This window comes from Cydia pomonella, chromosome 2 (genome assembly GCF_033807575.1).
Source record: "Cydia pomonella isolate Wapato2018A chromosome 2, ilCydPomo1, whole genome shotgun sequence".
In the NCBI taxonomy this organism is placed as follows: domain Eukaryota; kingdom Metazoa; phylum Arthropoda; class Insecta; order Lepidoptera; family Tortricidae; genus Cydia; species Cydia pomonella.
This window is the reverse complement of record NC_084704.1, coordinates 16,217,595-16,229,847: the sequence shown is the minus strand read 5'-3', so window position 1 is coordinate 16,229,847 and position 12,253 is coordinate 16,217,595. Positions and strand designations below refer to the sequence as shown.

The following is a 12,253-nucleotide window of genomic DNA, read 5'->3' as shown; positions in this document are numbered from 1 at the left end:
TCTAAAATAATCCAATTCAGGCCTTTCCAAAAAAACCCACTGCAAATGACATTACAAACAAAAAAGCGACCAAGTGCGAGTCGGACTCGCCCATGAAGGGTTCCGTACCATTTATGACGTATTAAAAAAAAACTACTTACTAGATCTCGTTCAAACCAATTTTCGGTGGAAGTTTGCATGGTAATGTATATCATATATTTTTTTTAGATTTTTCATTCTGTTATTTTAGAAGTTACAGGGGGGGGGGGGGACACATTTTACCAGTTTGGAAGTGTTTCTCGCGCAAACTATTCAGTTTAGAAAAAATGATATTAGAAACCTAAATATCATTTTTGAAGACCTATCCTAGATACTACACACGTATGGGTTTGATGAAATTTTTTTTTTTTTAGTTTTATAACGTATTAAAAAAAAACTACTTACTAGATCTCGTTCAAACTAATTTTCGGTGGAAGTTTGCATGGTAATGTACATCATATATTTTTTTATATTCTATCCATAGATACCCCACACGTATGGGTTTGATGAAAAAAGATTTTTTGAGTTTCAGTTCTAAGTATGGGGAACCCCCAAAATTTATTGTTTTTTTTTTCTATTTTTGTGTAAAAATCTTAATGCGGTTCATAGAATACATCTACTTACCAAGTTTGAACAGTATAACTCTTATAGTTTCGGAAAAAAGTGGCTGTGACATAATCGGACAGACAGACATGACGAATCTATAAGGGTTCCGTTTAAGGGCTACGGAACCCTAAAAACGAAATTATAGAGAAAGTAAATGAATTTAAATTACTAGGAATTAAAATAGATACAAGTTTAAACTCGAAATCACATATTCAAAATATAAAATCAAAGTTATCGAGCTTTATATACGCATTAAGTGTGCCAAAGGTCAACACTAACTTGGAAACCGCTCTGTCAGCATATTTTGCGTTTGCGCACGCAAGGCTCCAGTACGGTGTGATTCTGTGGGGGGCCAGCACTGATGTCCACCAACTATTCCTGTTGCAGAAGAAATGTATTCGCATACTTACCAACATGCATTATACCAGATAGTTGTCGACCGCACTTCGCTGCATTAAATATTCTCACGTTGCCCTCTATATATATATTGGAAGCGGCACTCTTTGTTAGGAATTAAAATAGATACAAGTTTAAACTGAAAATCACATATTCAAAATATAAAATCAAAGTTATCGAGCTTTATATACGCATTAAGTGTGCCAAAGGTCAACACTAACTTGGAAACCGCTCCGTTTGCGCACGCAAGGCTCCAGTACGGTGTGATTCTGTGGGGGGCCAGCACTGATGTCCACCAACTATTCCTGTTGCAGAGTACCGTACCTGAATGATGAATCTTTGCCCAAATAAAATTATGTATAATAATAATAAATTATATTAAAAAAAAAATAATATTATATAATGATAATTTGAATTTAATATAACTAAAACTAATTTATTAATGTTTCTGTGGGAGAGTATTTACAAAATAAATAAATATAAATAAATTAATGGCAACTGTTAAATTAAAATAATAATAAAATATTTTATCGTTATCTTTTAATCTTATGCCTTGAACATAAGTATTTTAATTTTATGTACTTATGTACATGCACCTCCTAGTTTTAGTGTAGTTTAAGATATACTTGCTGTGCCCTAACAGGGTTCATGTGTGAACTTGCCCTAATGTAATACCTGTTATGTACCACATGATTAATATGCAATAAAATAAAATAAAAATCTTGCTTAGGCAGCATGGGTGCGTAGCCAACACTATTCAAGCTATACAATTCATGCGTGACTTTCTGCAAACTTAGCCATAAGCGCATGTTCTTTCTTTATTTATACCTGCAGTCGTTTACTTTTTCATTTTCCATTGGTGTGAAAGAGATAGAATAAAGAGCAAGGTATATATATATAGTACACTGTGTACACTACTACTGTACATATAAAATAAAATAAAGAGTGCCCATAATATGATATAACACTAAAATTAATGTTGCTTGAAAATATATTGAAAACTATCAAGATTATTCTTGTCTGCATTGAAACACGCATCGCGTTGCCGGTGCTCGCGTACCGAGCGCCAACGCCATCTATCGAGCGTTATTTCATGAAATCGGAGAACGCTCTAAGGAATAAGGGCTCTTAACTATGGAAACTGCCCAATAATGAAGAGGGGGCAATTTCAAAGTCCAGTGACTAGTTCAAGTAGGGTATCATTTGAAACAGCTCAAATTGTACATTCCAAACATTTTTTTCATAGAGAAAAAAAATTATATAAGAAGGAAAATGTGAAAAAACAAATACCCCCCCCCCCCCCCCCCCTATCTCCGAATTTTACCGACGAAAAATTATGAAATTTTTACCTAATATTAACATTACTATAAATTTTACAGGGAAAATATATTCAGACCTCTACTTTTGTAATTTTTTTTTTTTATTAACAAAAAACCTTTCCGAATTCAGTTTGCAATTTAACCAACTTTACGTGTGTAAACACCTGAAATTTCTTTGGGATTACATTAAATACACCTTTTTTCAAATAAAAGATCAATTTTTGAAATCGGTTCACATGATAGAGAATTATCCTCGAAAAACCAACATACGTGCATTACACAGCGCAAATTAGTTAGTTTTGCCGATAGATGGCGCTGTACACAAACACAATTATGCTTAGTATAGGTACTTCTGTTCAAAAGTCTTTCGCCTTTATAGTTATACGAGATAATTCAACGTTTATACGGAACCCTCAGTGCGCGAGTAAAACGAACTTGCACTTGACCGGTTTTTTTTTAAATCATTTCCTCGTACTTATTAATAGGCATAAATACCGAACGATGGCCTTGGTCGGTTCAATTCGAGGCTTGTTCTATCATGTGGTGATTCGCTGAAACTAATATGTCTATCTCGCTCCAACCCATAGAGCCGCGTCCTTCTCGGGCGTACAGCGAACCGCCTCCCACACACTTGAAAATGCTGCGAAGGTAGTGGTTCGGTAAGTATCTTTATATTTAACATGACCTGATGACCTTACTTGTGCATGCCATTAAGGATTATTTAATAAATAAAACAACGGCATTCTCGATACACCATATATATACTTATGAAGTAAATAATTAAACTACATTAATAAATACTAAACGTAATCACATCCCAATCTGTTGGGCCAATACAGCATACATGCCTAAAGCGGTCAGTCCAATAACTGAAGCGTTGAGTGCTCGAAAGGCTAGCAGAGACCACGCGCTCAAAGACAGGAGGGACCCTACGGCATCTTCAAGCAGTGCTCTGTAAAAAAAATAGACGGGTTTAAAAAAAATCGTAGGCGTTATCAACGTTATCTTGATCAAACATTGACCTAAAATTACTCTCAACGTAGTCAGTGGCCTAGCTAGCATGGGTGGCACCCGGTGCGGAAGTTGTGGGTGTCACCCCAAAATTTAATCAAAATTGTAAAATATAAAAAAGTAATAGTAATATTCCATAGCTCAGAATTTACTCCATCGCTTTCATTTCAGATTCAATGAACTCTCAATAGTCCCTACACTACACCCTCGCGTGAGTTTCCTCTGCGTGTGTTCTATAACACGGACAAGGGCAGCATCCGCTCGGTGTAACCCTTACATCTCATAAGTGTCAAAAGGACTTCTACGTGTTGGCTTTGGCTCCGCGCACGCCTGCCAAGTTTCCGGGTCACCATCGTCGCGTGAAAGACATACATGATACAGACATAAAGCTTGAACACAGTAAAACATGGGCACATAAAGTAACAAAAATAAAAATGTTATGGAACATATTTTAAGGAAATTTTTATTGCATTTATTTACTAGACTAATAACCATTTTTACAAATATACACAATTATTGCCGACCGGTTTGGCCTAGTGGGTAGTGACCCTGCCTATGAAGCTGATGGTCCCGGGTTCAAATCCTGGTAAGGGCATTTATTTGTGTGATGAGCATGGATATTTGTTCCTGAGTCATGGGTGTTTTCTATGTATTTAAGTATTTATAAATATTTATATATTATATATATTGTTGCCTAAGTACCCTCAACACAAGCCTTATTGAGCTTACTGTGGGACTTAGTCAATTTGTGTAATAATGTCCTATAATATTTATTTGTTAAATTTGCTTTCTATATGCCATACTGCGTGCTTTGCGTCGAATCTGGCTCATTAAGTCTTGCACAGCACTGTCAGGATATCTTTTGCAAGCCCATTTCCATTTTTTTTGCTATTCAGCTGCCGATTTAACTTCTCCGCCTCCTTTTTTTAGAATTCCTTTCATAATTGCCCAATATTGTGTATACCTGTAGGGAGACAGGGCCAGCAGCGCCACCACGACGGGCGCGTGCTTGCGGGGCAGGTCGGAGCGGGTCCACAGCCACACGAGCGCCGCGGACGCTGCGTGCTGCAGGAGCGCCACGTTGGACTCGGCCGCGGCGCGCACGTAGCGCCAGTCGAACTCGGAGCCGCGCGCGCCCACCCACAGCATCACACTACGAGTCACGACAACCTGAAGAAGAGTGTAAATATCCAATAAAAAAACTAGAACATTTACTGGTTTATGTATGTATATGACATGCAAGGTTGTAACTATAAGTACACAAAAAGGATCTATCACTCCATCAGATTAAAATGTGTAGGAACATAACTGCCATGTTATCGAAAGTAAGCGGTCACTATATCCTATGAACACTTACAACTACAGGGATTTCACAAAATCTGTTTCTGATGTTTCATTGATTATAAAGTTTTAGTGTGTATTTAAATAATAAATTCAGGTGTTTCATCATCAACATAGCACATCCTGAGATGATATACATATTACCACGTATACACCAGTAGATTGGTGCTGTACTTTTAATATCCATGTTCGATGGCAGTCAAAGATGTTATGCATTGTCCTCCAACTTATATATATAAAATATAAATGTGAAGTTTCAGCTCATTTGATTAATGGAAAGTGGGTCTAATTTAGCTTGCATGATTTGTTGATACATACGAACATTGCTTGTTAAATAAAAGCTTGTAAATTTGATGATACCTCTGCACTAGCCCAGCCTATAGCAGCTGTGAGGATTTTCGCATGGCCCTTTCCAGGCACAGAGTTAATGGCAAAATAGAGCCCAAGAAGATCAGCCAGGTCTACAGTCGCCTTCAGGATTTCCTGGAAAAAGTACCAGTTAAATAAATTAATGGAGTCTAAAACAGTCTTCACATTGGATGAGGATAATGGCACCATGTGCATATGCTCATACATGAGAGTAGTGTGCAGATCCACATACGTGAGATAACTGCATAAAAGCCATATCCAGATTGTTAGAAAACAAATAAATGGATGGAAAATAACATTGAGTTTTGTCCAAGAGAACACAATGTAAATAAATAATTCTAGATGATCAGAAAACCTGAAAAATTGAATGAAACCTCACTTAATTGAAAGTATGGAAAGATTGCCTACTAATAGGGCCTGCCTATGGTGAATACGAAAAATTTATTATTTTTATTACTTACTAAAGCTTTATTTATTCCATATTTTTTCAACAGTTTTATGTATATTATTTGACATGAATGATAGTTTTATATGGACCCTGTTTGGGTAAAAGCCTCCTCCAACTTATGCCATTTTTCACGGTCTTTGGCTGACTCCATCCAGCTTGCACCTTCAACCTTATGAATGTCTTCTGCCCAACGCCTTCGTGGCTTGCCTGATTTCCTTTTTCCTTGTGCTATAGGCCCTGACCATGTTGTTGTTTTAAGGTCCATCTTTTATCATTAAGTCTAGCAATATGGCCTGCCCATTTTCATTTGAGTCTCAGTGCATGCTGAAGGGAATCTGTGAGTTTGGTTCTCTTTCTTATATCTTTGTTTCTTACTTAGTGTATTTTCCTTAAATGTAATAGACTTCTTTCCATCGAGCGCTGACAAACTGCAATTTTATGTTTTATTTTGTTGGTGAAAGTCAATGTTTGGCTTCCATAAGTTAGGCTGGGCAAAATACATGTATCATCATATCAGTTTTCTTTAGTTTTAGGTTGTAATCCCCTTTCAAAATTTCTTTTTGTGCCCAGAATTTTTTCCATCTGCAGTTGACCCTTCTGTCTATTTCCTCCTCGTTGCTGTCTGCGTTAAAGGATACTCGTTTTCCGACATATATATACTCATTGAAATATTCTTTGGGGTTTCCTGATACATGTATCTGCTTTCTTTTACTATAATTAGTCATTACTTTGGTTTTTTTGGCATTCATTTGTAGTCCTACTAATTTGCTTTGAGTATCCAAGGTCTGTAGCATTTGTTCTAGCTCAGTAGCTGATTCGGCGAAGATAGCAATGTCATCTGCAAATCTGAGGTGATTTAGGTGACAGTTTTTAATTCTGAGTCCCTTGTTAGTCCAGTTGGTTTTTTCAAATACTCCTTGCAGTACAGTTTTGGTGACAGAGGATCACCTTGTCTGACGCCCCGTCCAATAATTATCTCATTCCCTTTGCTTTCTAGTTTAACTCGGCTTGTACTTTGTGAGTAGATGTTCTTAATAATGTGTATATAAAAATAAAATAAAAAATAAAAATAAAAATAGCCTTTATTATTGAAGTTTTTTTTTTTTACATTTGTAAGTATATTTATTTATCATTTCCATCGGCAACTCCAACTCGTCCCTTGACGAAGGCCTCTTCCAAAGTCTTCCATTTTGGTCTATTTCTTGCAACACTCATCCAAGCTTTTCCTCCAGTCTTTCTTAGGTCGTTGGACCATCTGTACTGTTGTGGCCCGCTTTTTCTGGTGTTATATCTTGGGCACCACTCCACAAGTTCTCTAGTCCATTTATCTTTGTTTTCCCTCATTATATGGCCAGCCCATCTCCACTTTTGTTGCTTGATCACTGATGATAGGGTTTTGGTCTTGGATTTTGCTTTTATGGTAGTTATTTTCACCCTATCTCTTAGCTTTATATTTAAAATGGTTCTTTCCATGTTGTTCTGGCAAACATTTAATTTTTGTTCCTGTTTTTTTAGTAAGTCCCCATGTTTGACAACCATATGATAAGACTGGTATGATACAACTTTTGAAAATTTTAAATTTCTGTCCTGTAGGTATTTCTTTGGCTTTTAGATGTTTATATAGACCTTGTTTATTCTGTTTGATAGAAGTGATTTCCAAATTGAGCTGTGAGTTATACTATCAAATGCCTTTGTGTAGTCCACAAAACCAATATATAGCGGGTGGTTGAACTCTTTACATTTTTCAAGTATCTGTTCCAGTGAGTGGATGTGGTCTATAGTGGAAAAACCGGAGCGGAAGCCTGCTTGTTGCGAAAAATGTACATGATTCATACACTTTAATGATAAAATGGCTGTTTTGCAATGCAGGGTAGCTTATAGCAAGCTGTTGGGGTGTAGCAACCTCACATACTTGAATGCACCTGGGGGTGCTCTGTCATCCGAAAGGTGAATGGGTGGTATAGGGTCTTTGCCTCTGGCTTGCCTTAGATGGCCGTCCAGAGTAGAGTCATTCTTGAGGGTAGATTTGGAAATGTAAATGCCGAGTTGGCTATGTGTTTAAAGTCCAGTGACACCTCTCTACCTTCGGCCCTCACACCGGTGTTGCCCTTAGGCAATCCTACATGTAGCTTTTTGTGGGTGCCCAACTTGTGGTAGTGAGTCACCTGTGCCAGCAATAAAATTGTACACCATTTTACTAAGCCAGTTTTTTATCACATAGCCCAGTATTTAGATCATCACTTTCACCCAGTTCATTTTGGATTCCATTAACTCTCAATAGTCTTAACATCATGGTGAGTGCTGCCTCTGTGTGTGTGTGTGCAAGGGCAAAATCTGCTCAGTGTATCCCTTACATCTCATTAAAGTGTCATAAGAGCCTCTACATGTTGGCTTTGGCTCTGCAAACACATTCAAAATAGGCATAATAATAATGGCTGCTTATAGTAATTGGTATGACATTTCAATTATGCTCTATTCATGATATGAAGTCTTGACTTCAACAATATTTCTACAAGTAGTTTTAAAGGATAAATGATAGAAGTTGCGTCTATACTGTCTACCCAAGGTTAATGATACAACTGTAATTTATCTTTAAGACTGCTGCTGTTATTGGTGGATATCACTAAATCTACCAGTCCTTCTTTATAAATTCTTATATTCCGAAAAAAAAAAATGGTTCTTGTGTAATGATAAAAAACACCAAACAGCAGTTGTCTCTGAAATCATATCTATCCTTTTGTCTGATACATTGTAGGGGTCAAGTTTTACATTTCATGAAATGTTAGAACATACAAATTCCAATAACTTTAACTTTGCCCTTTTCCAGGCCGCACTAATCTACAAGGATTTCCCAAAAAAAAAACAAATATATTCCAATAAATAAATATTATTATAGGACATTATTACACAAATTAACTAAGTCCCACAGTAAGCTCAATAAGGCTTGTGTTGAGGGTGGGTCTCTATTGTTTCCCATAAAGTTTTAAGTCATAATGTATTGTTTGTCCGCATTTTCGTTAGTCATAATTTGGTTTTTCTCAGAAACGCGTAACTTTTCAGGATTGCCATAAAACAAACCTAACCTAACCTAACCTATCTATAGGATAATCTAAGGAAATTCCTGAAAAGTTAACGGTTTCAGAGTTATGACTAATGATAATATGACTATCATTACATTATGACTTTCAATAATTATGTCAAACAAAGGGATCCGGTTGAGGGTACTTAGACAACGATATATATAATATATAAATATTTATAAATACTTTAATACATAGAAAACACCCATGACTCAGGAACAAATATCCATGCTCATCACATGAATAAATGCCCTTACCAGGATTTGAACCCGGGACCATCGGCTTCATAGGCAGGGTCTTCATACCCACGAGGCCAGACCGGTCGTCAAAAATCCAATTAATCCAGCTTTGATGATTCATTTGAAGGAGTCATATTTTCCGAAAGTGCAATCTAATTTGAACCTTAAATCTGAATCCTAAAGTTGAATTTCTATTGGCACGTATGTGGTCGATAAATTGTACTATGCCTGGAAAAGTGTTACAACAAACTTTAATTCCAAAAATAAAAATGTTTTCCTCTATTATTTTAAACTTTAACTTAACAACAAAATTGTTTGTGATCAGTCTTTTTTGAATTACACTATTACCATTGAAGTTGAATACACAAAAAATGATTGTAGTAAATGCATATCTAAACTAAGATTCAGTCAATCAATCAATCATTATTTATTTGCTGATAAAAACATTATACAATGCATCCAAATACAATTTTTATCGAACATTACACCACTGGTAATATCAAATGGAAATAAATGGAAAAATAATGGAATGGAAATAAGTAAGAATAATAAATTAAGAATAAAAATCCATTAAATCAAAAAATTAACTATAAAAGAAATTAAATTATATGTATTTAAATGTCAATGAATTATAGATTGGAAATAAAACTAAGAAAGAATGTCAAGGCAGAAGAAATGCAAGAAAAAAAAAAGGTTAACAGAGTGCATATATAAATGTCGAATATTGATTTAATCTAAAGCTCTAGCAAAGTATTCTTTGATGGAATAATAGGGTTTACTAATAAAATATTGTTTTAGTTTCCTTTCAAATGTCTTAAGATCCTGGCATTTCTTTATATCTTTATCTAATTTATTATAGACCCTTATTGCGGTGTTGTTTAAACTCTCGTCAAAATACCTAAAATTACTCTTAATTACTAGCATGTCATCCTTATTCCTAAAATTACTGCGTACATTCTGTCTAGCTGTTTTGAACTAGTCTTTGTTTTTAAAAACATAGGCATATAGAGTAAAGATAAAGCGAAACACCTGTTAAAATTTTATGCTCTATAAATATACATCTGTGTGTGTCAGGTACACCCAGAGACTTGTCATACGCTTCGCTTGACAGACAGATGAAGTGTGCGAAAGGGAAGCCATCACGTATATGAACAAGCCACGAGTGTGAAAGAGGCAGACTACATATGAGAAAACGTAACCATTTTTTGAATTCGAAGGCGGCCGAGGCGGCCAAAATCATATTGCCGTATTTTTTAACGTTAAAAATATACGAGAATCAAAATCAAAAATAAATATTAAGTAATTTAGTGAAGATGGTGTCATGTTGTGTGCCGGATTGTTGTGTTTCAGGGCCAAAAAACCCAGGGAAATACTCATTTCACAGGTAATTATTATAATCGTAGCGAAATTTTCGTAACGATATTTTATCAAATTAACAGCATAAAAAGTGTAAAAAGCCAATTTATACAGTTCATTATAAGTTTTTCTTCAATTGTGTGTTAATATTTCATGATATTAGTCAATAATTTAGAATATTTTGTGTAAAAACCTAAACTGTTACTTTACGCTAGGGCTTGACAAAATGTTCATATGACTGTATCGATAACTTGTCGGTATATTAGTAGGTATGGAATTAGTTGTTCACAAGACATCATTAAGATATTAACCTTTATAACCGACTTAAAATAATAACGATTGTTATAATACCTTTTTTGAAGGTGCACATGTTCAGCGATAAATTTAAACTTCACTTTCCAACACATTATTACTTACATTTTAACCACTTTTCCACGGCTTTGCCGCCAACACAAGGAAACACAAGACAGCGTATACACACCCAACCCAACTTGTCAGGCGGAAAAGGCGCGAAATTCAAATTTTCTTTGGTAAGTCAACTATTTGCGCCTACGTTAACACTTAGCATGTGTTTGTGTTAACGACATTGCACATGTTACACCACTCACACCCGCATACGACAGAAACCTGCTTTATCAACGCGAGTCACCTGCTTTACCGACAGCGCCGCGTTCCATAATGCTTGATCGGACTACGTTAGTAATTTAGTCAAGTAAAAACGAAAAAAAGTAAAAAGAGCGTACCTGGGTCGCCTAGCAGGAGGACGTCCTATCGGACGCCCTAGGTATCGCTGGAGCGACATGGTGGAGGCGGATCTGCGCGAGCTTCGAGTCGACAATTGGCGAGAGGTCGCACAGGACCGAGAAAAGTGGCGCTGTCTTGTGTCGGAGGCCAAGTCTCATTTTGGGTCGCTGAGCCAACGGAGTAAGTAGTAAGTAAGTAAACGTCCCAGAACACCAAACCAGGTGAGAAAAATAAAAAATCGCAATGAGTGGCGATACGATTTTAAGTCGACACGAGTTTCGAATTAACTATTCGCAAATGTATTACAATACATATGGCCCTTAAAATGTTCGATATAGTTACGTAATGTGCTAATTATCGCACTAGTGCGGTAAAGTAGCTCCATATGTACTGTAAAATAAGTAACAATATATATTTGACCATTGTGACACATGTGTACCTATATATTTGACCATTTTGATGCTGACTGTAACGACTGTAACTGTAGCCTCGGTTATCACTATCAGTATTGTTATTTACTATGCGTCCGCTGTAAAAGAAAATTAAAGGCGCTAATAAGGTCTAATAGTAGTAATAATAATAATACTCATACCTATTACATTTTTTATAAAAACAAACACATTTGAAAAAGTAGTCGATAAAGCAGTTAAACATCGATAGATTATTAATATGTTGTAACATGACATCACTATTTTTGTTCGCACATAGACAATTTACGCACACACTTGCATTTCATTTTTGGTCACACTTTTGAAGTTTGACAGTCGTTCTATACTATCCTATTTCTATGGGTACACCTGAACATCCTATGAGAAACCGTAGAGCTTATTTCTGTTTTAGGAGCAAATTTTGTGTGTTTGTGCCATTACCCCAGATTGACAAAGTGGTACTTTATTGTTGCAGTAATAATAAGCATGACTTACCAAGAACACATCATATTCACCAGTTGCTTGGTTAGAATCGTAATCAGGGAAGAATGTAGCAAGCAGTAGCATCTTGCACAATTGAGTAAAGATGTACAGACCTCCAGCGTATACACATTTGGAAAACGTTGCATATTCAGATCTGTAACATAGCTTTTATTATTTTAATAGGCCAAATTAGATTATTAACTTAACCTAAAACATCTTACTTACACCCCGGAAAACTTGTAGGCCATATGATATGGCGCATAAACTAACGCAAGACAGTTTCCAAAATGATAAAGTGTCATTTTTATTAAATATTTAACTTATGTTTTAGTAATATTAACTCAATAAAGACAAAAATCAAGAATGCTACAAATCACAGCCAAATTTTCTATCAATTTATCAATAAATATGTGAC

General features: G+C 35.8%; 1 protein-coding gene across 1 annotated transcript; it reads right to left on the bottom strand.

The window, feature by feature from the left end:
• Positions 1 to 3,081: 3,081 nt before the first annotated feature.
• Positions 3,082 to 12,253, bottom strand: LOC133534507 (BOS complex subunit TMEM147). Its single transcript, XM_061873663.1, has 5 exons — positions 12,064 to 12,253; positions 11,851 to 11,992; positions 5,052 to 5,174; positions 4,315 to 4,520; positions 3,082 to 3,291 (listed from the first exon to the last, which is right to left on the bottom strand). The coding sequence occupies exons 1-5, from the start codon at positions 12,138 to 12,140 to the stop codon at positions 3,150 to 3,152; spliced, it is 690 nt and encodes a 229-aa protein (XP_061729647.1). The 5' UTR covers positions 12,141 to 12,253; the 3' UTR covers positions 3,082 to 3,149.